This window comes from Diplotaxodon limnothrissa, linkage group LG2 (genome assembly GCF_057381915.1).
Source record: "Diplotaxodon limnothrissa isolate DT_005_m linkage group LG2, D_limnothrissa_male_GT1.1, whole genome shotgun sequence".
Lineage (NCBI taxonomy): Eukaryota > Metazoa > Chordata > Actinopteri > Cichliformes > Cichlidae > Diplotaxodon > Diplotaxodon limnothrissa.
This window is the reverse complement of record NC_140597.1, coordinates 32,343,149-32,369,961: the sequence shown is the minus strand read 5'-3', so window position 1 is coordinate 32,369,961 and position 26,813 is coordinate 32,343,149. Positions and strand designations below refer to the sequence as shown.

Below are 26,813 nucleotides of genomic sequence, written 5' to 3'. Positions count from 1 at the left end.
CAGCCATCAGATTACAAAATTCACCAAATTACTCAGTCTGACATATGATAGGAAAACATCACAGGTATGAGAAGTATGAAATAAATGTAGAAGTGAGCTTTTATAGATGCTTTTTGTGCATCTCCTATTTTAGATAGGAACAAATCCAGGTTGGGAGATAAGTCTCATACTTAAAATGTGACATGACAGCGAGAATGGGCAAAGATCTTTATTACTACACTGATAATATTGTGCTAAAGACAAATATGTGGTTTAGCACTAAGATGAACTTACAGTATGAAATGTAGCTGACAAATATACACTACTTAAAAAGACCAGTTGTAAAATTCTGCAGCATCTGACCTTCTGTGTATCAACTAACCAGAGGTGTAGAACTACTGACAAAATATCAGTAACAACACAGCTAAAGCACTGGGCATATATTCACAAAGTGCTATTTAATAAAAAAAAAATAAAAATGGTAGTACCGGAAAAAATACGATGAAAGTTTGATTACATTATACAACTATATCTTCCTAAGAGTAAAAGTTGCTCTCACAGCTTCAGATAGAGGATAAAAGTAATCGATTAGTGAAAAAACAAAACAAACAACAAATAACATGTACAGACAAATAACACTGCAAGCACGATGCAGAAATACCTATTGTGTTGATGAACAAACGTCATATGAGCTTGCAAAACTACAATAAATTGAACACACATATATAAAATATCACACTAAATCTATAAGTATGAAAGTATGAAATGTATCATGTTGAAATTAAACATATTTTAGCCACTACCAGAGAAAGACAGCTACACCTCTAGGAAACACTTTAGAGGAAAGAAGAAAATGTTAGAATTAATAAACCAACTTTTGCTCCAAGCATTTAAAAAAAGAATTTTGTGATGATAAAGTTGAAGAAAACTGAACTGTTGATATTCATCTGGCACAAGATTAAAACATGACTTGCTTATTGCGAAGGGGCCATACCTCTGAGCACCCATCCAGGTCTCCAAAGACATCAGCAAAATCTGATGGACTTTTCTTCAGAGTCTGGTCAGCAGGCAGCGTGTTGTCATTGTATGATGTCACAAACTTAAAGTCACTGGTTCTTGAACCTGTGGTCAGGTACGCATCATAATTGTAAGCACTGCGTAAAGTTCCTGTGCCATCAACATCTGCGTAATTAGGAGGGAGATAACCACTGGGGATGGCAACTGCTCCATCAAACAACAGTCTGGGCTTTCTCCTGCGACAAAACCTCAAACCCAGGATGATGATGATGAAAGTCAGGAAAAAGGTGGACACAGACACCAGCGCGATGATCAGATAAGAGGTCAGTTTGGAATTGCTCTCATTATAAGACAGATCCTTCAGTTCTGGTACCTCAGCCAAGTTATCAGAAATAAGTAAATACATGGAACAGGTGGCAGACAGAGAGGGCTGTCCGTTATCTTTCACTGCCACTACAAGGTTCTGTTTCATGCTGTCAGATTCAGAAATGTCCCGCTGTGTCCTGATCTCTCCGCTGTGGACACCAATAGTAAAAAGTCCCGGATCTGTGGATTTGACTATTTGATAGGACAGCCAGGCGTTCTGTCCGGAGTCCGCGTCCACCGCGATCACTTTGGACACCAGAGAGCCTCCGTGTGCAGCTTTGGGGACCAGCTCGGTCATGAAGGAGTTGCCCTCTGGGGAGGGGTAGAGGATCTGAGGAGAGTTGTCATTCACATCTGAGATGAACACACTCATGGTCACGTTGCTACTGAGAGGAGGAGAACCGTTATCTCTGGCCATCACATGGACTTTGAAGCTCCTAAACTGTTCATAATCAAACGACCTCACAGCATGGATCACACCCGTGTCTCCGTTCACAGACAGATAGGATGACACTGGGGCACCGTTCACCTCACCAGCTAACAGAGAATAAACCACTGTACCGTTCTGTCTCCAGTCGGGGTCTCGAGCACTAACGGAACATAAAGTGGAGCCCGGTTTGTTATTCTCACTCACATATGCGCTGTACGACTGTTCCTCAAACACAGGTGGGTTGTCATTGATATCAGTTACAGATAACTGAACACTTTTAGAAGAGGACAGAGGTGGAGAGCCCTCATCAGTGGCAGTGATTGTAATGTTGTAACCAGACACTAGTTCACGGTCCAGTTGTCCCGTAGTCACCAGAGAATAATAGTTTTTAATAGAAGGAACCAACTTAAAGGGGAAACCCTGCTGGATGGAGCAGCGGACCTGTCGGTTATTCCCAGAGTCTCTGTCCTGCACGTTAATGATGCCCACCTCTGTACCAGGTGGAGTGTTCTCTGGTATTGGATTGGTCAGTGACTTCAGATTAACTACAGGGGCGTTGTCATTCACATCAGTGATAGAAATCATTACTTTAGCGTAGGATGACAGCCCCAGCCCATCTTTTGCTTTGACACGTATTTCAAATGATGTAGTAGTTTCATAGTCAACAACACCAATTACTCTTATGTCACCTACTTTATGATCAATACTAAATATCTTCTTCACTTCTTCAGTAACATGCCCAAAGTCATACGTCACATCTCCATTAACTCCCTCATCTGCATCACTTGCGCTTACTGTAATCACTACAGTATCTAGACGAGAATTTTCAGGCAGGCTGGCTTTATAAACGGCTTGGCTGAACACTGGGGCGTTATCATTAGCATCCAACACAGTGACGTGTATCATTAATGTACCTGATCTCTGAGGAGATCCACCATCCAAAGCTGTGAGAATTAAATTCATTTCCTGTTGTTTTTCACGATCAAGCTCCTTTTCAAGAACGACCTCTATTGTGTTTCCATTTACAGACAAAATAAAATTTTCATTCTTTTTAAGGTTGTACTGCTGCACTGAATTTTGCCCCACATCCGCATCGTGCGCTTCTTCTATCACAAAACGAGCTCCTCTCACAGCCGACTCTTGAATTTCTATATTAATCCGTTCTCCATTGAATTGTGGTGCGTTGTCATTGATATCTTGAATGTGAAGGCTGATACGATGAAGCTCGAGCGGATTCCCCAGCATAATCTCGTGTTTTAGGATGCACGAAGGCTTTTCTCCACAAAGCCCCTCGCGGTCAATCCTGTCTGCAACAATCAACTCTCCGTTACTCATGTTTATGTCACAGTAACGTTTGTCGGTTCCGTCGGCGTCGATGCGGGCTCTCCTGCTGGACAGCGCGCCCGTTTCCATCCCGAGGTCTTTGGCTATATTTCCAATAACGGATCCTCGTTTCATTTCCTCTGGGAAAGAATAGCTCATGTCTCCATGAGCGACATGGAACAAAAGAAGGAAGAAAGAAAACTCACGCGAACGAAACACGAATATCTTCGAATCCATTATAAGAGATGAATTATTAAGAGGCTGAAAAATAAGGAAAAAAATGACCTGAACCCCAAAATACGACTCACAACTGCAATTCTCGGGAGGTGGCCCTAACTGAGACACAAGAGCGCAAGAATGCGCGTCCACACCGATGAATACAGGAAATGAAAACTGTTAGGGCTGGTTTTTAGCGCCACCGTGAGTTAGGTTTTGCGGAAACACCTTAACACTAAATCTAAGCAAACTACAACTAATGTTCAGTGTATGATTTTTATCTTCTTTTAAAAAAAGTATTTTTATGTAGAATAAATATGTAAAACTTCAGTTACTATAAAGGAGACAATGAGAGAAAAGAGTTTTACATTGTGAATCAAGTAAACAGTTGTAAAATCAAACAAAAAAGAAGAAGAAAACCATTCAGTCAGTACGACAACTATAAATGTGCTTTTTTCTCTTCATAAAATTATGATATCTTTAATTGTATGTTGTTGTTGTTTCTACTAAGAGGATTCAGATTTGTCTGTGTGCCTGGAACTGTTCTTCACATAGTGATCACTGCCTTGTTCTCATCACCACACACATATGCAGGTTGTTTAGTTACACTGAGTCAGTTACTGTACTCCAGGTGACTGTTTTATGCTTTTTGTCTCCATCCAGTAGATACTGCTAATCTGCTGCTCTGCATAACTGTTTTCATACTAGACCCTCTCAACCCAAAGGTTCAAATGTAGCTACGTGTATAAAGCTGGTGCAGGAAAATGTTTATGTGCTTTCAGTATGTTTTTGCTCTTATGTCTAGTATTGCTATGTTGATATTTTTGGTATTAAATCATGTTATCCAGTAAGCAGGAGTCACATTTGGATTTCAGAAATACACCTAAATTTACCGTCCAATGATTTATGGTTTCATTTGTTGCTTTTTAAAAAAATTAACAAGTGTGCCATGCGGTCACCAGAGTCGCTAAAGAAATCTCAGTTGAGACAGTGCAAACTCAAGAGCTCCAGTTAAACTACACACTGCCTCATTTTACAACTCATCAGTCACATGAATTAGAAATCAACTTTCACGTATTTTAAAATTAAGATCAAAGACAAAGCTGTTAAAGAAACAGTCCTACTAGTCAAGTGTGATGGAATGTGTTTAAATATAAATACCTACAAACAGATAGTAATACATGTTTGCACTCCTTTAGTGTGAAAAAATGTAATTATAATCTAAATTGCTATTGCTTGCAATTAAGATGAATTGCATTCCATCACTTGACAGCTACTTCTGTCCAGCGCTAAGAATATATAATGACAGCCATCAGATTACAAAATTCACCAAATTACTCAGTCTGACATATGATAGGAAAACATCACAGGTATGAGAAGTATGAAATAAATGTAGAAGTGAGCTTTTATAGATGCTTTTTGTGCATCTCCTATTTTAGATAAGGCAGACATAGGAACAAATCCAGGTTGGGACATGAGTCTCATACTTAAAATGTGACATGATAGCGAGAATGGGCAAAGATCTTTATTACTACACTGATAATATTGTGCTAAAGACAAATATGTGGTTTAGCACTAAGATAAACCTACAGTATGAAATGTAGCTGACAAATATACACTATTTAAAAAAAAAAAAGCTGTAAAATTCTGCAGCATCTGACCTTCTGTGTATCAACTAACCAGAGGTGTAGAACTACTGACAAAATATCAGTAACAACACAGCTAAAGCACTGGGCATATATTCACAAAGTGCTATTTAATAAATGGTAGTACCGGAAAAAATAAGATGAAATTTTGATTACATTATACAACTATATCTTCCTAAGAGTAAAAGTTGCTCTCACAGCTTCAGATAGAGGATAAAAGTAATCAATTAGTGAAAAAACAAAACAAACAACAAATAAAGTGTACAGACAAAAAACCACCGCAAGCACGATGCAGAAATACCTATTGTGTTGATGAACATACATCATATGAGCTTGCAAAACTACAATAAATTGAACACACACAAATAACATATCACACTAAATCTATAAGTATGAAAGTATGAAATGTATCATGTTGAAATCAAGCATATTTTAGCCACAACCAGAGAAAGAGAGCAACACCTCTAGGAAACACTTTAGAGGAAAGAAGAAAAAGTTAGAATTAATAAACCAATTTTTGCTCCAAGCATTTAAAGAAACAAATTTGTGATGATAAAGTAGAAGAAAACTGAACTGTTGATATTCATCTGGCACAAGATTAAAACATGACTTGCTTAGTGCGAAGGGGCCATACCTCTGAGCACCCATCCAGGTCTCCAAAGACAGCAAAATCTGATGGACTTTTCTTCAGAGTCTGGTCAGCAGGCAGCGTGTTGTCATTGTATGATGTCACAAACTTAAAGTCACTGGTTCTAGAACCTGTGGTCAGGTACGCGTCGTAATTATAAGTGCTGCGTAAAGTTCCTGTGCCATCAACATCTGCGTAATTAGGAGGGAGATAACCGCTGGGGATGGCAACTGCTCCATCAAACAACAGTCTGGGCTTTCTCCTGCGACAAAACCTCAAACCCAGGATGATGATGATAAAAGTCAGGAAAAAGGTGGACACAGACACCAGCGCGATGATCAGATAAGAGGTCAGTTTGGAATTGCTCTCATTATAAGACAGATCCTTCAGTTCTGGCACCTCAGCCAAGTTATCAGAAATAAGTAAATACATGGAACAGGTGGCAGACAGAGAGGGCTGTCCGTTATCTTTCACTGCCACTACAAGGTTCTGTTTCGTGCTGTCAGATTCAGAAATGTCCCGCTGTGTCCTGATCTCTCCGCTGTGGACACCAATAGTAAAAAGTCCCGGATCTGTGGATTTGACTATTTGATAGGACAGCCAGGCGTTCTGTCCGGAGTCCGCGTCCACCGCGATCACTTTGGACACCAGAGAGCCTCCGTGTGCAGCTTTGGGGACCAGCTCGGTCATGAAGGAGTTGCCCTCTGGGGAGGGGTAGAGGATCTGAGGAGAGTTGTCATTCACATCTGAGATGAACACACTCACGGTCACGTTGCTGCTTAGAGGAGGAGAACCGTTGTCTCTGGCCATCACATGGACTTTAAAACTCCTGAACTGTTCATAATCAAACGACCTCACAGCGTGGATCACACCGGTGTCTCCATTCACAGACAGATAGGAGGACACCGGGGCACCGTTCACCTCACCAGCTAACAGAGAATAAACCACTGTACCGTTCTGTCTCCAGTCGGGGTCTCGAGCACTAACGGAACATAAAGTGGAGCCAGGTTTGTTATTCTCACTCACATATGCGCTGTATGACTGTTCCTCAAACACAGGTGGGTTGTCGTTGATGTCAGCTACAGATAACTGAACACTTTTAGAAGAGGACAGAAGTGGAGAGCCCTCATCAGTGGCAGTGATTGTAATGTTGTAATCAGACACTAGTTCACGGTCCAGTTGTCCCGTTGTTACCAGAGAATAATAGTTTTTAATAGAAGGAACCAACTTAAAGGGGACACCCTGCTGGATGGAGCAGCGGACCTGTCCATTAGTTTCGGAGTCTCTGTCCTGCACGTTAATGATGCCCACGTCTGTATCAGCTGGGGTGTTCTCTGGTATCGGATTGGTCAGTGACTTCAGATTAACTACAGGGGCGTTGTCATTCACGTCAGTGATAGAAATTATTACTTTAGCGTAGGATAAAAGCCCCAGCCCATCTTTTGCTTTAACGCGTATTTCAAATGATGTAGTAGTTTCATAGTCAACAGCACCAATTACTCTTATGTCACCTACTTTACGATCAATGCTAAATATCTTCTTCACTTCTTCAGTAACATGTCCAAAGTCATACGTCACATCTCCGTTAAGTCCCTCATCTGCATCGGTTGCGCTTACTGTAATCACTACAGTGTCTAAATGAGAGTTTTCAGGCAGGCTGGCTTTATAAACGGCTTGGGTGAACACTGGGGCGTTATCATTAGCATCCAGCACAGTGACGTGTATTACTAATGTACCTGATCTCTGAGGAGATCCACCATCCAAAGCTGTGAGAATTAAATTCATTTCCTGTTGTTTTTCACGATCAAGCTCTTTTTCAAGAACGAGCTCTCTGGTGTTTCCATTTACAGACAAAATAAAATTTTCATTCTTTTTAAGGTTGTACTGCTGCACTGAATTTTGCCCCACATCCGCATCGTGCGCTTCTTCTATCACAAAACGAGCTCCTCTGTCAGCGGATTCTCGAATTTCTATATTAATCCGTTCTTCATTGAATTGCGGTGCGTTGTCATTGATATCTTGAATGTGAAGGCTGATACGAAGAAGCTCGAGCGGATTCTCCAGCATGAGCTCGTGTTTTAGGATGCACGAAGCCTTTTCTCCACAAAGCCCCTCGCGGTCAATCCTGTCTGCAACAATCAACTCTCCGTTACTCATGTTTATGTCACAGTAACGTTTGTCGGTTCCGTCGGCGTCGATGCGGGCTCTCCTGCTGGACAGCGCGCCCGTTTCCATCCCGAGGTCTTTGGCTATATTTCCAATAATGGATCCTCGTTTCATTTCCTCTGGTAAAGAATAGCTCATGTCTCCATGAGCAACATGCAGCAGAAGGAGGAAACAAATGTTCCAAGCCTGAAACGCGATAGTATTCAATTCCATCTTCAATGATATACCTCTAATATGTTAAAGCAATAACGCAGCAAAGATAGCACAAAAGCAGAAATAGGAACTGCAATTCAGCGCGTCTCGTGCTAAACCTAGAGCAGGCAGCGGGCGTGCAAGACAGAAAGTCCACAAAGAAAAGAGGAATTCAGTCTTTTAGGGCTGGTGTATAGCGACACCGTGAGTTCAAAAATGACACTGACCCCACCTTATCCAAGTTAAATGCCTAAATGCACTCAATAGATACTGCAAGATCGGAGTGTTTTATTTTAATACACGTTTAGTGACTATATTATTACTTAATGGAATATGGCATAAATCTATATCTGTAGGGCCTAGAAATACTGATATCACTATATGTTTACGACTGAACGACAAACTGTGGGTTCCCCCTCTTTGTAGCCTTTCGGAAATCAGCCTAATTGTGTATTAACAAAAATTTCATGTTGCTGGTTCCAACGTAATCACACGCATTGAGTTTACCTATTTAAATTATGACCAAGGTTAACGTTGTTAATGTCCCATAGGACACAAAGCACAGGAAAAAAAAATAAAATAAAATTGTAAAATACATGAAAAATCAAGACAGAAAGATTAAAAAACCCATATTATCCAAGTTCAGTATACTAACATCAAACTGAATTTTTATGACTGCTTAAAAAAAACTTTTTTTTTTAAATACACTAAAAAGGAAACTGGCCGATTCACCTGTTTCTTTTCTTCTCAGACAAAAGAAAATTAATGTTGGTTGTTGGTTTTTTTTGGTTTTTTAAAATAACTGAATCAAGATAGAGGATGCAGTCTGAAATTTAGTATCCTTTCATAAAAAATAGTTTTGTGTTAGCAACTAAGCAATTATTCAGTAAATTTTTCTGTTAGAAGTCAGATTTCTTTCAGTTGTATCCCAGCTACTATTTCATGCATTAAGGCGAAATTTATGTGGATTTTACTGAGTCATCTGAACTTTTTAAAATAAACTAACAAATTCCCTGAAGCCTTTGCTAATCTCATAAATGTGATGGTACCTCAAATTTACATTAGACCAGAATTTACTTATTAGTACTGTGATTTTGAGGTAATATCAGAACTGAGTAAAAGTGTCACAAGTCAGACTGAAATTCTAAAACAAAGTGGGGATTTAACTGCACTGAATTGTTGCTAGGCTGAATGTTTTTCTAGAACAGTTAACCACAAACAAAAACACTTTGAACTAGATGTTAACAAGTTGCATATGAAGCCTGATCACTAAACTGACCGTATCATCAGAAGCTTATTACACTCAGCTGAGAGACAGAAAAGAAACTTCATCAGACGCAGAATTGCTAAGTAAAACACAAGCATACAGTCAGAGAGAGAGAGAGAGAGCAAGTGCAAGACAAGGATACACAGTTTGGGTCTGTTTCAAACATAAATATATTTTGTATTGGGCAACTGGCAAAAGTCCTACTTTTAAGTTAATTTAAGTGTGATATTTCTTTCAGGAAAAGAAGAGTGTGTAAGTATCACAATAGGAGAGAAAATGATAATGCAATATATCATATTTACAGTACAATATGAGTGAGAATAATATAAACTCTGTGGGAGTGCCTACTCTGCGGTAGGACACCTGTGATGAACCAACTTCACGCTGACAAAGGAGAAATATTAAGCCACTCTCAAGAGAAATGTTAATAACTATTTTTGTCAACACCAAAGCTTTGAAAGACCACTAAAAGACCAACTTTTCCTAACAAAAAAGAAGGTGTATGCATCCATCTTTTGGACCATGCTGTATATAACAATGTGCTACACAAACAAAAACAAAACAAAACATAATTCTCAGGATTATGGTTCTATAAAATAAGTAAATAGAATGATTATTAACTGTGTCATCTATGAGAAATAATATACTTTTGTAAACATGGCCAATGATAATATTTTCTATTCAAAAATGATCAAGGACTATTGAGGAGAATGTATTAACAATTTTAGCAGTATAGTAAGGCTGATTACTTACACTGAGTTACATTGTAGGGTGTTACTAAGCCTATTAATCACTAGTTTATATTGTTATTAGAGAAGCCTTTCTTTCTGTCAAGTCTTCAGACCTGTTGCATTTGTTTTCCATCATCTATATGATAAAAAAAAACTTATATAGAACTTAATGTTTCAACCACATAACCTTAAAGTCTTTAAATAGATAAAAAATAATACCTGTGGAAGTCGAAACACACTTGATCAGTAAAAAACTGCTGGACTACCGGGAAAATGAATACCAAGAAAAAAGTCAAACCTATAGATATGATGCAATAAGATGAAACTTTCTCTCAAGGTAGGTTTTGTGGGAGGAAGGAGTTGGACCAAAAATGCTAAAAACCAGCTTTATGGCTGTGCTTCAACCAAAACACCAAAATAAAGCAAAACATGAAAATGTTAACCGAAAATGTTACTCTTCTAGAAAATTGTACCACAGGGAAAGACACATCAGTGAGGGAGAATGCAACAAAGAAAGACAGAGACAATATGAAACACACAGGCTAAATAACAATGAAGGTAGAGCCAAAATAAAAGGATTGTAATTTTTTGTACATTAACACCGTTATTGTTAGGAAAGAAAGTTGGCTTATTTAAATATCTATCAACAAAACTTTAATGCAAGTGAGAGAAAAAAAATAATGAAAATGGGGCAAAGGGCATCCTCCTACCTCAGGAGTCCTATCACTATCTCCAAAAACATCAGCAAAGTCTGATGGGCTTTTCTTCAGAGTCTGGTCAGCAGGCAGCGTGTTGTCATTGTATGATGTCACAAACTTAAAGTCACTGGTTCTTGAACCTGTGGTCAGGTACGCATCATAATTGTAAGTGCTGCGTAAAGTTCCTGTGCCATCAACATCTGCGTAAGTAGGAGGGAAATAACCACTGGGGATGGCAACTGCTCCATCAAACAACAGTCTGGGCTTTCTCCTGCGACAAAACCTCAAACCCAGGATGATGATGATAAAAGTCAGGAAAAAGGTGGACACAGACACCAGCGCGATGATCAGATAAGAGGTCAGTTTGGAATTGCTCTCATTATAAGACAGATCCTTCAGTTCTGGTACCTCAGCCAAGTTATCAGAAATAAGTAAATACATGGAACAGGTGGCAGACAGAGAGGGCTGTCCGTTATCTTTCACTGCCACTACAAGGTTCTGTTTCATGCTGTCAGATTCAGAAATGTCCCGCAGTGTCCTGATTTCTCCGCTGTGGACACCAATAGTAAAAAGTCCCGGATCAGTGGATTTGACTATTTGATAGGACAGCCAGGCGTTCTGTCCGGAGTCCGCGTCCACCGCGATCACTTTGGACACCAGAGAGCCTCCGTGTGCAGCTTTGGGGACCAGCTCGGTCATGAAGGAGTTGCCCTCTGGGGAGGGGTACAGGATCTGAGGAGAGTTGTCATTCACATCTGAGATGAACACACTCACGGTCACGTTGCTGCTTAGAGGAGGAGAACCGTTGTCTCTGGCCATCACGTGGACTTTAAAACTCCTAAACTGCTCATAATCAAACGACCTCACAGCGTGGATCACACCCGTGTCTCCGTTCACAGACAGATAGGATGACACTGGGGCACCATTCACCTCACCAGCTAACAGAGAATAAACCACTGTACCGTTCTGTCTCCAGTCGGGGTCTCGAGCACTAACGGAACATAAAGTGGAGCCGGGTTTGTTATTCTCACTCACATATGCGCTATACGACTGCTCATCAAACACAGGTGGGTTGTCGTTGATGTCAGCTACAGATAACTGAACACTTTTAGAAGAGGACAGAGGTGGAGAGCCCTCGTCAGTGGCAGTGATTGTAATGTTGTAATCAGACACTAGTTCACGGTCCAGTTGTCCTGTGGTCACCAGAGAATAATAGTTTTTAATAGAAGGAACCAACTTAAAGGGGACACCCTGCTGGATGGAGCAGCGGACCTGTCGGTTATTCTCAGAGTCTCTGTCCTGCACGTTAATGATGCCCACCTCTGTACCAGGTGACGCGTTCTCAGGTATGGGGTTAGATAGTGATTTCAGATTTATAACTGGTGCATTATCATTTACATCCGTAATCTCAATTAACAGAGTAGCATATGATGCTAATCCCAAACCATCTTTCGCAGTAATCTGGATTTCATACGACGATTCCTTTTCATAATCAATTGCTCCAGCCACTCTCACTGCTCCTGTTTTAGGGTCCAAAGAAAAATCTTGTCTTTCCTCAGAGACGTGGTCAAACCCATAATTAACTTCACCATTTACACCTTCATCTGCATCTGTGGCGCTAACTGTGAGAACAACAGTATCCAGAGGGGAGTTTTCGTGGAGACTAGCCTTATAGACATTCTGACTAAACACCGGGGCATTATCATTAGCATCCAGTACAGTGACGTGTATGACTACAGTGCCTGATCTCTGTGTAGAGCCTCCATCGAAGGCTGTAAGTAACAGCACAATCTCTTTTTTGTCTTCCCTGTCTAGTTCTTTGTCTAAGACTAGTTCGCCATATTTTCTCCCACCACTTTTAGATTTAACGTTTAATCTGAAGTGATCATTTTGCTGAAGTGAATAACCCTGAACAGCATTTTCTCCGATGTCTGCATCGTGAGCTTCATCTAGGGGAAAGCCTGTACCTTTGACTGCCAGTTCGTGTATTTCAAAGTTGAGTGACTCCTCCTTAAACTGAGGTGAGTTATCGTTGATGTCTTGAACGCGAATATGAATGCGGTGCAATTCCAAAGGATTTTCCAGCACTAGCTCCTGTTTCAGAACACACGACGCCTTTTTCGCACAAAGCCCTTCTCGGTCGATCCTTTCTTGTACAGTTAACTCGCCAGTATTGAGATTTACGCTGCAGTACTTGACACCACTATCCTCTGTATCTATACGAGCTTTTCGAGCGGACAGTCTGCCCAAATCGAGTCTCAGATCCTTAGCGATATTTCCAATTATAGATCCACGTGTCATCTCCTCCGGGATAGAGTAGCTCATGTCTCCGATGACAAAGCGGAGAGAAAGAAAAATAAAAGCAAGGCCGCAGTGCAGCGCAAATATGGTGTATCCCATTGTTACCATCAGAAATGGCACATGAGAGGTAAACATAAAATCAAGACAGTAAAAATGTCCAAAGAATCTTTAAAGTCACTGTGAAACTGGAGTCATACGCGAGGAGATATTTTCCAACTGCGTTACAAAAGGAGAACCGGGCTTTGAATTCGCTGAGACAGAAGGGTGGAGAATGATCAGGTCTTCACGTTTACTGGCGCACACTGACACCATGAGTATTTACTGAGGTATGGCAAGGTGAAGTTTTTTTATTATTATTATTTAATATGTAATAAATTTTGATATTCTGTAGAGCCATTCACTGTGAACGGACGAGTAAAAAATATATAGATAGTTGCTTTGCTATTTTATTATTACTTTTAATGGCTGAAAACATAGGTAGTTATAAAATATATAATATGTAATAAGGTAATGATCCAGCTGCAATGGAAACTAAAAAAAAGGGTAAAATAACCGTTTCTCTGTTTCCAGACAGCTTTGACGAGTCAACAGAATGATCCTAGACACAGACTCTGCACTATGATTTAAGTTGAAAGGGGAGAGAGCTTTTTCTCTCTCGTTTTTGTTGTTGTTATTCCTGTTAGTTTCTCTTTTATCAAAATTCTAAGTTCTTCGTAATGTTTTATGTGCAAAAACGTAGCGTTACTTTTTGATGACTTGCTGTGAAATCGTTTTGTATTTCTGAAGAGTTCTGGGATTCTCATTGTAATAGATAGAGAGGGTCAAAAAAGGCTCAGATGTATTCGTCCAATTAACTGAGGGTGAACAAACGGTGATCCACACAGTGCGCTTTCAGAAGGATTAGTAACCATTTTAAAATTGATACAACGAATAGAAAACGAAACAAAACGACAAAGTGACTATGAACACTGCTGCAAGAATTTTGAAAGACCGTTGAAGGGCCGATTTTTATCAACGCTGAGAACTTAACGTAAAGGATTCATAAGAACAATTATGACTGAAAGAAGATTTCTTTAAATGAAATATGTAAAAATTTAAAATGTAAGACAGTTAGAACAAAGAGTAATAGAATGTGCGCTCTTTATCACGTTCATTTAGAACATGAGCAATAGAGACATGTCCATACCTTCTTCTTTTCAGTAACAATTAAAGAAAAATGAAAAAAGAATGACATTTTTAATGGCCAACACAAACGTAGAAGGAACAGCTTTATTATCAATTAGAAATCCTTATTTATGCGAAAATTATTATCACACCTAAATACTAAAAATATTGTATTTGGGTGTGCTATAACGGTGACAGTGTTTCTAAAACAAAGAAAGAAAGAAAGGTAAAGAGAAGAAAAAAGCACAAAACAAAAAACTATCTTTAGAAGAGCATTAAAATGTCAAGCCGAGTTCAGGACCAAGGACAGACAAGAATGATGTAAATAAGAAGTTGTTTATACTACTACACAAACCAGAAACAACGCAACTTTGGACAAACCAAATCGGTGGTCCCTCAAATTTGGAACTGTATTAAAAAATGAATCAGGGAAAAAAAAAGAAGAAAAAATTGACTTAAAATTCACATAAAACGATTCCAGGAACAGCGCAAAAACGCAGTTCAGAACCAAGGACAGAGAAAAAAAAATAATGAAATTGCAAGATGCTTACATCACTAATGAACAAAAGCAACAAAGTAAATCAAATGAGGTTACAGAATCATTCAAGTTTATTTTTGGGACGACGAAAAGATATTTTTGGTGACAATGAAATGATCCTACCTCAGGAGAACCATCGCTGTCCCCAAACACATCGACAAAGTCTGATGGACTTTTCTTCAGAGTCTGGTCAGCAGGCAGCGTGTTGTCATTGTATGATGTCACAAACTTAAAGTCACTGGTTCTTGAACCTGTGGTCAGGTACGCGTCATAATTGTAAGTGCTGCGTAAAGTTCCTGTGCCATCAACATCTGCGTAATTAGGAGGAAGATAACCGCTGGGGATTGCAACTGCTCCATCAAACAACAGTCTGGGCTTTCTCCTGCGACAAAACCTCAAACCCAGGATGATGATGATAAAAGTCAGAAAAAACGTGGACACAGACACCAGCGCGATGATCAGATAAGAGGTCAGTTTGGAATTGCTCTCATTATAAGACAGATCCTTCAATTCTGGCACCTCAGCCAAGTTATCAGAAATAAGTAAATACATGGAACAGGTGGCAGACAGAGAGGGCTGTCCGTTATCTTTCACTGCCACTACAAGGTTCTGTTTCATGCTGTCAGATTCAGAAATGTCCCGCTGTGTCCTGATCTCTCCGCTGTGGACACCAATGGTAAAAAGTCCCGGATCAGTGGATTTGACTATTTGATAGGACAGCCAGGCGTTCTGTCCGGAGTCCGCGTCCACCGCGATCACTTTGGACACCAGAGAGCCTCCGTGTGCAGCTTTGGGGACCAGCTCGGTCATGAAGGAGTTGCCCTCTGGGGAGGGGTACAGGATCTGAGGAGAGTTGTCATTCACATCTGAGATGAACACACTCACGGTCACGTTGCTGCTTAGAGGAGGAGAACCGTTGTCTCTGGCCATCACGTGGACTTTAAAACTCCTGAACTGTTCATAATCAAACGACCTCACAGCGTGGATCACACCCGTGTCTCCGTTCACAGACAGATAGGAGGACACCGGGGCACCGTTCACCTCACCAGCTAACAGAGAATAAACCACTGTACCGTTCTGTCTCCAGTCGGGGTCTCGAGCACTAACGGAACATAAAGTGGAGCCCGGTTTGTTATTCTCACTCACATATGCGCTGTACGACTGCTCATCAAACACAGGTGGGTTGTCGTTGATGTCAGCTACAGATAACTGAACACTTTTAGAAGAGGACAGAGGTGGAGAGCCCTCGTCAGTGGCAGTGATTGTAATGTTGTAATCAGACACTAGTTCGCGGTCCAGTTGTCCTGTGGTCACCAGAGAATAATAGTTTTTAATAGACGGAACCAACTTAAAGGGGACACCCTGCTGGATGGAGCAGCGGACCTGTCGGTTATTCTCAGCGTCTCTGTCCTGCACGTTAATGATGCCCACCTCTGTACCAGATGGGGCGTTCTCGGGTATGGGGTTAGACATTGACTTAAGATGTATTACTGGTGCATTGTCGTTCACGTCAGTGACTTCAATACTTAATGTTGAATATGAAACTAACCCTAATCCATCTTTAGCGCTTATCTGCATTTCATATGATGATACTTTCTCGTAATCAATTGCTCCAGCTACTCTCACTTCTCCAGTTCTGGGGTTTAATGAAAACACATCGCTGTTTTCATCTGAAACATGATCAAATCCATAAGTAATTTCGCTATTTAAACCTTCATCTGGATCATTGGCACTCACTGTGATTACTAATGCTTCCAGAGGAGAGTTTTCAGGCAGACTTGCTGTATAGACATTCTGACCAAAGACTGGTACATTATCATTAGCATCCAGTACAGTGACGTGTATGACCACAGTGCCCGATCTCTGTGGAGAGCCTCCATCGAAGGCGGTAAGTAACAGCACAATCTCTTTTTTGTCTTCCCTGTCTAGTTCTTTGTCTAAGACTAGTTCACAGTATTTACGACCACTCGCCTTTGTGTTCACATTTAGTTTGAAATGATCATTCTGCTGAAGTGAATAGCCCTGAACAGCATTTTCTCCGATGTCCGCGTCGTGAGCTTCTCCGACAAGAAAACGTTCGCCTTTATCCGCTGACTCCTGTATTTCAATCTTAAGTGACTCCTCCTTAAACTGTGGTGAGTTATCGTTGATGTCTTGAACGCGGATATGAATGCGGTGCAGTTCTAAAGGATTTTCCAGCACTAGCTCCTGTTTCAGAACACACGACGCCTTTTTCGCACAAAGCCCCTCTCGGTCGATCCTTTCTTGTACAATTAACTCGCCAGTATTGAGATTTACGCTGCAGTACTTGACACCGCTATCCTCTGTATCTATACGAGGCTTTCGAGCGGACAGTCTGCCCAAATCAAGTCCCAGATCCTTAGCGATATTTCCAATTATAGATCCACGTTTTAGCTCCTCTGGCATAGAATAGCTCACGTCTCCACTCACGGTCCCGAAGATAATATACATATAAGCAAGGCCGCAGTGCAGCGCATATACGCTGTATCCCATTGCTACTGCGGAAAAAAACTAATTTTGCTAGCAGTTTTGTATAGTAAGATCTACAATGACCAATTTCCTTCCATAAGCGAAAAAATCACCCAACGTTTTGCGAAAAACAACTGCAACTACAGATTCGAGGTTGAAAGTCGTAGATAGTGAAGGGTGGGGTATTATTGCAGTCTCTCGTTTGCTGGTACACACTGACACCATGAGTATTTCTCTAGGTATAACAACACAACAATATGATTTAATTTCAAACAGAGACACATTCATTGAAAATTGCCAGTCGAATCTACAAAAACTTTGTGAGAACAAAGAGATAAATTAAGTTCGCCAGATAATTATATACAACTGCTAGCAGGGTAGGTCAACACCAAACTAAACCATTTTTCCTTCAAGAGCTTCATGTTTTCAAATTAATTTTATATTTCAAGTCATTCCACAAAAAACTATAAGCTGGAGCATTTAAATTATAAATATTGTATGAAGTGCCAAACCTATATTCCATGATGTCATGACTCTCTCTCACTAATGAAACTGTGATTCTTATTTTCATTTTTAATGCACTTTCCTGTTTTACATTTCCACCGTCCTGTTTAAAAAAATATATTAAGTAAAACTGAGAAAAAGCTGTATTGAATACATTCATGTATAGCCTGTAACAGTTACATTATTTAAAACAACAACACTTTTATCCTTGCAGAGGTGAAAAATGTCAAAAATAAAACGTAAGCATTTTTCTTTTAAAGCAAACTTCCTGAATTATTCTGTTTTTTAGACTGTAAATCCTGACTTTATATTTTGCACACTGAAGTTTTTACTCTGCTAAAACACTGCAGTTAAAGACAAATTTCTTTTAAATAATTATTGTTCAGCAAGCATTTTAACAGCGTGGAAGCTATCAGTCATACATTTGTGCGGAGAAAAAAGTATTTTCTTTGATTGCTTCAATATGTCCTGATGAATAAAATGTTTAAGCTGTTGCGGTTTTTCTAACAGCGCACTGTGTTTTTCTGATGGTTTACATGTGGTGAAACTACGAACCGATTTAATGCTGATGCTAGACATAATTAAAAGACAGACTGATCAATAATCTTTATCAAGTCTAAGCAAAGAGACCATTTCACTAGCCGCGTGGATACAGTAAATGCATCACATAAGATGTTTAGTTTAACCAAAAATTACAGTGCATTTGTGAAATTCATATGCTGACTGGAAGTTTCTTCATTTAAGGTACCGGCTGGCTGTCAGTGAAATTTGAAGTCATAAGGTTATTTAATAGCATTAAAAAAATTTCAAGTTCTGTAAGACAAAACTTTTGGTTGAAACGTTAATTTATACAGCGCAAAGGGCATGATGTATGTGGGGAGGGTCTTTCTGGTATTTCAATTATCGCGTAACATACATAGGAACGACATGCGCGAAGAAAATAAATAATTAGGAAATCATCATGAAATGTAGAACTGGCCACTATTAAAAGAAACACTCACTGGAGGGAGGCAATTTCTTTAACAAAATCACAGATAAACGAAGCTATACTACACCGAAGCAAACAAAGACATTCAGTCTTCTTGTTGAAGGTGCACAAAGACTTGTGTATAAAAATCAGTTATGCTCAATGTCTACTAATATCAAACAAACAAACCAAAAACTTCAGCACCATGGATAGAGTAAGAGAGACACAAAAGACATTCTCTATTCAAACTTAACCTGTATGGCAACAGAAATTAATTTAAAAATAATATAAACGCCATGAATTTCTTCCACGTGAACACTATCAAATAAGTGAATAAAAAAGTTGAAATGTGAAAGAAAATCGGAAAAATTGAGTCAGCAATGCGAATTTTCAACGCACAGTCCTCGAAGGTCTCAAAGTAAACACCAAAATAAAACTTGAATGGCAAATAACAAGATTGAGAAAAGCGTGGCTGTATCATTGGAACTACTTTAAAAGGAATAATTATGCATCATACCTCAGGGGCAGTATCGCAGTCCCCGAATACATCAGCAAAGTCTGATGGACTTTTCTTCAGAGTCTGGTCAGCAGGCAGCGTGTTGTCATTGTATGATGTCACAAACTTAAAATCACTGGTTCTTGAACCTGTGGTTAGGTACGCGTCATAATTGTAAGTGCTGCGTAAAGTTCCTGTGCCATCAACATCTGCGTAATTAGGAGGGAGATAACCGCTGGGGATGGCAACTGCTCCATCAAACAACAGTCTGGGCTTTCTCCTGCGACAAAACCTCAAACCCAGAATGATGATGATGAAAGTCAGGAAAAACGTGGACACAGACACCAGTGCGATGATCAGATAAGAGGTCAGTTTGGAATTGCTCTCATTATAAGACAGATCCTTCAGTTCTGGCATCTCAGCCAAGTTATCAGAAATAAGTAAATACATGGAACAGGTGGCAGACAGAGAGGGCTGTCCGTTATCTTTCACTGCCACTACAAGGTTCTGTTTCGTGCTGTCAGATTCAGTAATGTCCCGCTGTGTCCTGATCTCTCCGCTGTGGACACCAATAGTAAAAAGTCCCGGATCAGTGGATTTGACTATTTGATAGGACAGCCAGGCGTTCTGTCCGGAGTCCGCGTCCACCGCGATCACTTTGGACACCAGAGAGCCTCCGTGTGCAGCTTTGGGGACCAGCTCGGTCATGAAGGAGTTGCCCTCCGGGGAAGGGTACAGGATCTGAGGAGAGTTGTCATTCACATCTGAGATGAACACACTCACAGTCACGTTGCTGCTGAGAGGAGGAGAACCGTTGTCTCTGGCCATCACGTGGACTTTAAAACTCCTGAACTGTTCATAATCAAACGACCTCACAGCGTGGATCACACCCGTGTCTCCGTTCACAGACAGATAGGAGGACACCGGGGCACCGTTCACCTCACCAGCTAACAGAGAATAAACCACTGTACCGTTCTGTCTCCAGTCGGGGTCTCGAGCACTAACGGAACATAAGGTGGAGCCCGGTTTGTTATTCTCACTCACATATGCGCTGTACGACTGTTCCTCAAACACAGGTGGGTTGTCGTTGATGTCAGCTACAGATAACTGAACACTTTTAGAAGAGGACAGCGGAGGAGAGCCCTGGTCAGTGGCAGTGATTGTAATGTTGTAATCAGACAGTAGTTCACGGTCCAGTTGTCCCGTAGTCACCAGAGAATAATAGTTTTTAATAGAAGGAACCAACTTAAAGGGGACACCCTGCTGGATGGAGCAGCGGACCTGTCGGTTATTCTCCGAATCTCTGTCCTGCACGTTAATGATGCCCACCTCTGTACCAGGTGACGCGCTCTCGGGTATGGGGTTAGATAGTGATTTCAGATTTATAACTGGTGCATTGTCGTTCACATCAGTGATATCAATAACAACTTTCGCTTCTGAAGAAAGGCCATAACCGTCTTTGGCTTCAACAAGCATTTCGTATTTCGACCCCTCTTCATAATCGATATCACCTGTCACAAGAATTTCTCCAGTTTTGGGATCAAGCGAAAAAATCTTTTCTAATTTATCAGAAGGTCGACTAAATTCATATGTAACCTCTCCATTAACGCTCTCATCTGCATCTGATGCGTTTACTCTGATAACTGGGGTTTTCAGTGGTGAGTTTTCAGGTATACTGGCTCTATATACGGCTTCTGTGAACACGGGGGCGTTATCATTAGCATCAAGAACAATTACGTGTATGACCACTGTCCCTGATCTCTGAGGGGAGCCACCATCCATGGCTGTGAGCAGTAATTTCATTTCCTGCTTCTCTTCTCGGTCTAACTCCGTATCTAAAACCAGCTCACCGTATTTACTGCCAGAACTTGTCGTCTGAATGCTGAACACAAAGTGAGCGTTTTCTTGTAAAATGTAGTTTTGAACAGAATTTTGACCTATATCTGCGTCATGTGCTCTATTAATGCGATACCTGGCTCCTTTGGCCGCTGATTCTCCAATTTCTAGCTTTAATATATCCTTCGGAAAGATTGGCGCATTGTCGTTTATGTCCTGCACCTGCAGGGACAACCGGTGCAGCTCCAGCGGATTCTCTAACAGCAAGTCGAATTTAAGAACACACGAAGGCCTTTCTCCACAGTGCTCCTCTCGGTCTATTCTCTCCGCAACGAATAAATCTCCGCTTCTCTGGTTTATTCCACAATACTGTCTTTCGCTTCCTTCCAAGTCAACACGAGGTTTTCGAGCAGACAGTCGACCCAGATCCAGCCCGAGATCTTTAGCGATATTTCCAATAACAGATCCGCGTTTCAGCTCCTCTTGTACGGAATAGCTCAGATCTCCGTTTGCGTATTGCGCCATAACAAAGAAAAACACAAAACTGAGGCTTTGACAAAGACTTCGGCTCTGCATCATCCTCAGAAAGCACTACACAGTTTAAAACACGCTATTTGAACCCTTAAGAAATACGTCCCTAGATCAGTATATGAGCATTTCAAGCAACTGTCGATGCTGTTGATGACTAGATAAAGCAGGGTGCTCGTTCTGATGGGTGGTGTGCAACATAGATCCAACACTAAGTCCATAGCTGGTGTATAGTGACACCGTGAGTGCAAAGGATATATAATAATATCAGAAAGTATTTTTAAGTGCCTTTTCTGTTGGTTTTCTTTTGTTGTTGTTGTTTTCGTTGTTGTTTGACGAAGTGGTTGTTCAAAAGTAAACTTTAATAAAATCGTAAGAAAGTGTAATAATGCGCTATTTTTTTATTTTACTTTGTTATTTATTTATTTATTTTGTGCTATATGTTTAATTCAACGGCGATGCTCATATCATGTGTTACAAGGTTTTGAAAATAATGTCTCTCTAAGGTGGTCCTCCTAAAGAATGCGATAATCATAGAAAACTTTGACGTGCGATACAACATCTTCAGCAGATCATTTCCTCTAGTTTTAATGTAAGGCATTTCAAAATCACATCGAAGTAAAAAACTCTCCAACCCTCTTTAACACTTTCTCTCTCTCTCTATGTCTTGCAACTATTTTTCTTGCCTCCCCCCCCCCCCCCCCCCCCCCCAAAAAAAAAAAGTTCCAATAAATTTCCAATGACAAGTTAAAGAAAATGTCTAACCGATATCACCGACGGCCACGACTATGTCCTAACAGATAATTAAAATGAATGATACATTACAAACTGACCTAAACGAGGGCTATTTTGGTGTTTATGTTTCACTCCGTATAAAAAGGTAAAAGAGATGTTTACATTATGATTCCTGAGGAATCTTAAATACTAACAGACAATTATAAACATTCAGAAAAGCGCTGTTAACGGCGTAGAAAACAAAATAGACATGTAATACTTCAGTTACAGACGCTTAAACACTAGGCCGCCGATAACCATTTTACTTTAGTCACTCCAATAATATGATCTGTTTTCCTAATAATAACAGGTAATTTATTTAAAAGACAAACTGCAACACAATAAATGAGGCACATATGTGTTGGTGAGAAATAACTTCACTGTAATCTAAAGTGTTTTCAAAATGGAAAACAAATCTAAAAATCCAGAAAATTTTTCCTGAATATTAATACCACGCGCAGCCAGTTCAGTTTGTTCAGCAACAAGGTCAGAGACAGGATGAAGAAGCGGGTATAGTGCTCAAAAGTTTAAACCAGAGAAAACGCAATAAGCTAAACAGTTTTACTGAAGAGAATTAAAATAATAAAGTATATAATTAATTAGTAATGAACTATCACACCACGCAAATTTAGAACACGTGAAAGACACAGTGAAGCGTGCCCAAACTGCTAACGCAACTTACCCAAGGTATTTTTGTTTACTCTGGCATGTGATATGTTACTTAAAATAAATATTTAAAAAAGACAAGTCCAAGAAAAATAGATTGATTGTGTTCATAAAAGTACTTTCTGCATCGCTGCAAGACTGTCATGAAGGCAGACAAGGAATATAAAACGCCTGTTCCTACCTCTGGTGAAGGATTGCAGTCGCCGAATACATCACCAAAGTCTGACAGACTTTTCTTCAGAGTCTGGTCAGCAGGCAGCGTGTTGTCATTGTACGATGTCACAAACTTAAAGTCACTGGTTCTTGAACCTGTGGTTAGGTACGCGTCATAATTGTAAGTGCTGCGTAAAGTTCCTGTGCCATCAACATCTGCGTAATTAGGAGGGAGATAACCACTGGGGATGGCAACTGCTCCATCAAACAACAGTCTGGGCTTTCTCCTGCGACAAAACCTCAAACCCAGGATGATGATGATGAAAGTCAGGAAAAAGGTGGACACAGACACCAGTGCGATGATCAGATAAGAGGTCAGTTTGGAATTGCTCTCATTATAAGAAAGATCCTTCAGTTCTGGCACCTCAGCCAAGTTATCAGAAATAAGTAAATACATGGAACAGGTGGCAGACAGAGAGGGCTGTCCGTTATCTTTCACTGCCACTACAAGGTTCTGTTTCATGCTGTCAGATTCAGAAATGTCCCGCTGTGTCCTGATCTCTCCGCTGTGGACACCAATAGTAAAAAGTCCCGGATCAGTGGATTTGACTATTTGATAGGACAGCCAGGCGTTCTGTCCGGAGTCTGCGTCCACCGCGATCACTTTGGACACCAGAGAGCCTCCGTGTGCAACTTTGGGGACCAGCTCGGTCATGAAGGAGTTGCCCCCCGGGGAGGGGTACAGGATCTGAGGAGAGTTGTCATTCACATCTGAGATGAACACACTCACGGTCACGTTGCTGCTTAGAGGAGGAGAACCATTGTCTCTGGCCATCACGTGGACTTTGAAGCTCCTGAACTGTTCATAATCAAACGACCTCACAGCGTGGATCACACCCGTGTCTCCGTTCACAGACAGATAAGATGACACCGGGGCACCGTTCACCTCACCAGCTAACAGAGAATAAACCACTGTACCGTTCTGTCTCCAGTCGGGGTCTCGAGCACTAACGGAACATAAAGTGGAGCCCGGTTTGTTATTCTCACTCACATATGCGCTGTACGACTGTTCCTCAAACACAGGTGGGTTGTCGTTGATGTCAGCTACAGATAACTGAACACTTTTAGAAGAGGACAGAGGTGGAGAGCCCTCGTCAGTGGCAGTTATTGTAATGTTGTAATCAGACAGAAGTTCACGGTCCAGTTGTCCTGTGGTGACCAGAGAATAATAGTTTTTAATAGAAGGAACCAACTTAAAGGGGACACCCTGCTGGATGGAGCAGCGGACCTGTCGGTTATTCTCCGAATCTCTGTCCTGCACGTTAATGATGCCCACCTCTGTACCAGGTGGGGCGTTCTCAGGTATGGGATTAGACAATGATTTCAGATTTATAAATGGTGCATTGTCGTTCACATCAGTAATATCAATAATAACTTTTGCTTCTGAAGAAAGGCCATAACCGTCTTTGACTTCAACAATTACTTCGTATTTCGACCCCTCTTCATAGTCGATTTCACCTGTAACAAGAATTTCTCCAGTTTTGGGATCAAGCGAAAAAAGCTTTTGTAATTTATCAGAAAGTCGACTAAATTCATATGTAACCTCTCCATTAACTCCCTCATCTGCATCTGATGCGTTTACTCTGATAACTGGGGTTTTCAGTGGTGAGTTTTCCGGTATACTGGCTCTATATACGGCCTCTGTGAACACGGGGGCGTTATCATTAGCATCAAGAACAATTACGTGTATGACCACTGTCCCTGATCTCTGAGGGGATCCACCATCCATGGCTGTGAGCAGTAATTTCATTTCCTGCTGCTCCTCTCGGTCTAACTCCGTATCTAAAACCAGCTCACCGTATTTACTGCCAGAACTTGTCGTCTGAATGCTGAACACAAAGTGAGCGTTTTCTTGTAAAATGTAGCTTTGAACAGAATTTTGACCTACATCTGCATCTTGTGCTGCATTAATGCGATACCTGGCTCCTTTGTCCGCTGATTCTGTAATTTCCAGCTTTATAATATCTTTCGGAAAGATTGGCGCATTGTCGTTTATGTCCTGCACCTGCAGGGACAACCGGTGCAGCTCCAGCGGATTCTCTAACAGCAAGTCGAATTTGAGAACACACGAAGGCCTTTCTCCACAGTGCTCCTCTCGGTCTATTCTCTCCGCAACGAAAAACTCTCCGCTTCTCTGGTTTATTCCACAATACTGTCTTTCGCTTCCTTCCAAGTCAACACGAGGTTTTCGAGCAGATAGCCGACCCAGATCCAGCCCGAGATCTTTAGCGATATTTCCAATAACAGATCCGCGCTTCAGCTCCTCATGTGCAGAATAGCTCAGATCTCCGTGTGCGTATTGGATTATATCAAAGAGGAAAAAAAAGCAAAGGCTTTGACAAACACGCTGTCTGTGCGCCATCCTATGACAGCACTACAGAAGTTAAAACACGTTAATTTAAATCTTTAAAAACAAGTCACTGGATCAGTATATTTCTATTTTTTGTCGCTGGTATTGTAGACTGCAGAAAATAGAATGGTCGAACCCACTGATGGGTGGTGTGCAAAGTAGGTTGAAATTCTCCTGCTTTGCTGGTCTATAGTGACACCCTGAGCATAAATAGCACATAACAGTTTTGGAGAAAACGTTTTTGCTTGATCCGTGAAGATATCATTTCTCTTTTATACTTTAACAGAAACATTTCAACGCGGGTATTCAAACACAGCTGTATGAAGGCAGGATTCTGTAATTTTTTCTTCACTACTCTTTATGTGACTTTTTTTTCATTGATGTTTAAAGGCTCCATTAAATTGCATTATCTCTCATCCGAATCAAAACTTTGAAAACACACAAAATGCTTCGTATATTTTTCCACGCATCATTTACATTTTGGCTGCATTTTTAACATTTTGCCGTTGCTTGAAAGTCAGTCTTGGTTTTCCTGTTTAAGTCTCCCTAAATAGTCTGGATAACTTTTAGAATTTTGTCTTGAGACGCACAAAAACCCTGCCCTTAACTTATACGAAGACCATTAAAGAAACATTAGTTCACTAAAAATATGCAATGAATAATAACAGAAAATAACAAAGAACCAAACCAGTGCTTTCAGTGTTTCAGTAAAATATGTCAATACAAGCATTACCTCAGTTACCACGAGATTTAAGATAAAGGAGGGATATTACTACTTCTTTCATGAAGAAACAACTTCTATAAATATGTACAATTCGCTACCGATAGTCATGTATAACGTGAATTGTCACTATGTGACCACAAACATTTTTATCCGGTTACACTTGTGATTCTACTTTTCCTTATTTTTAATCATACTTAGGAATAGATGTGATGTCATAGCAAAATCTTGTTAGGAAAATGGAACACACGTCTCCATAAAAACAAATGAAACTGTTAAACTGTAGCCTAAAAATTAAAAAAATAATTAAAAAGTTATACATAAAACATAGCAGCATAGCAGCGCATTCCCCATGAAAATACGTCACAAGAGGAAACAAAAGGTTCAGCACCAAGGATAGCATGGACTAGGCCTGCTCAGCACCAAGGACAGAGACACAGAGTACCAGCTGCATGTCGGCTCCAAAGACACAGACAAGGGCAACTGATAAACTCATCGCAAAGTGGAAAAACAGCAATTCCAACCGCCTCTCTGCCTCTCGAACAGAAGAACAAGAAAAGTATTACAACTCTGACCCACGCTGGCTAACTTTAATTGAAACACAGA

At 40.5% G+C, this 26,813-nt stretch overlaps 5 protein-coding genes across 7 annotated transcripts in view; all 5 read right to left on the bottom strand.

Moving 5' to 3' along the window:
- LOC146638834 (protocadherin gamma-A11-like) overlaps positions 1–26,813 on the bottom strand; it is a 227,557-nt gene that overhangs the window by 191,608 nt on the left and 9,136 nt on the right. Inside the window, exon 1 of one of the 3 annotated variants that reach the window (XM_085362560.1) lies at positions 23,105–25,586. The exons of 1 other annotated variant lie outside the window; for it this stretch is intronic. In XM_085362560.1, coding sequence (XP_085218686.1) covers positions 23,105–25,498 — 2,394 coding nt within the window. In that variant the 5' untranslated portion in view covers positions 25,499–25,586. Of the gene's footprint in view, positions 1–10,671; positions 13,145–23,104; positions 25,587–26,813 lie in introns of those variants that run through there. One more of the 3 variants, XM_085362547.1, reaches the window with a different exon arrangement.
- On the bottom strand, positions 938–3,274 carry LOC146638839 (protocadherin gamma-A11-like). Its single transcript, XM_085373842.1, has one exon. It carries the CDS (start codon positions 3,272–3,274, stop codon positions 938–940), a length of 2,337 nt encoding a protein of 778 aa, XP_085229968.1.
- Positions 5,576–8,029, bottom strand: LOC146638838 (protocadherin beta-15-like). The gene has a single exon (XM_085373831.1). The coding sequence runs from the start codon at positions 7,982–7,984 to the stop codon at positions 5,576–5,578; it is 2,409 nt and encodes an 802-aa protein (XP_085229957.1). The 5' UTR covers positions 7,985–8,029.
- LOC146638837 (protocadherin gamma-A11-like) lies at positions 13,782–17,137 on the bottom strand. The gene is made up of 2 exons (XM_085373821.1): positions 14,786–17,137; positions 13,782–13,814 (listed from the first exon to the last, which is right to left on the bottom strand). Exons 1-2 carry the CDS (start codon positions 17,132–17,134, stop codon positions 13,782–13,784), a joined length of 2,382 nt encoding a protein of 793 aa, XP_085229947.1. The 5' UTR covers positions 17,135–17,137.
- On the bottom strand, positions 19,135–21,534 carry LOC146638836 (protocadherin gamma-A12-like). The gene has a single exon (XM_085373810.1). The coding sequence runs from the start codon at positions 21,532–21,534 to the stop codon at positions 19,135–19,137; it is 2,400 nt and encodes a 799-aa protein (XP_085229936.1).

Bases quoted from the DNA above. Each gene is read 5' to 3' on its own strand.
- LOC146638839 (XM_085373842.1), bottom strand. From the start codon at position 3,274: ATGAGCTATTCTTTCCCAGAGGAAATGAAACGAGGATCCGTTATTGGA.
- LOC146638838 (XM_085373831.1), bottom strand. From the start codon at position 7,984: ATGGAATTGAATACTATCGCGTTTCAGGCTTGGAACATTTGTTTCCTC.
- LOC146638837 (XM_085373821.1), bottom strand. From the start codon at position 17,134: ATGTATATTATCTTCGGGACCGTGAGTGGAGACGTGAGCTATTCTATG. The intron at 13,815-14,785 runs GTAGGATCATTT...GTTCACCCTCAG, and splicing joins ACAGCGATGGTTCTCCTGAG to TTAATTGGACGAATACATCT.
- LOC146638836 (XM_085373810.1), bottom strand. From the start codon at position 21,534: ATGATGCAGAGCCGAAGTCTTTGTCAAAGCCTCAGTTTTGTGTTTTTC.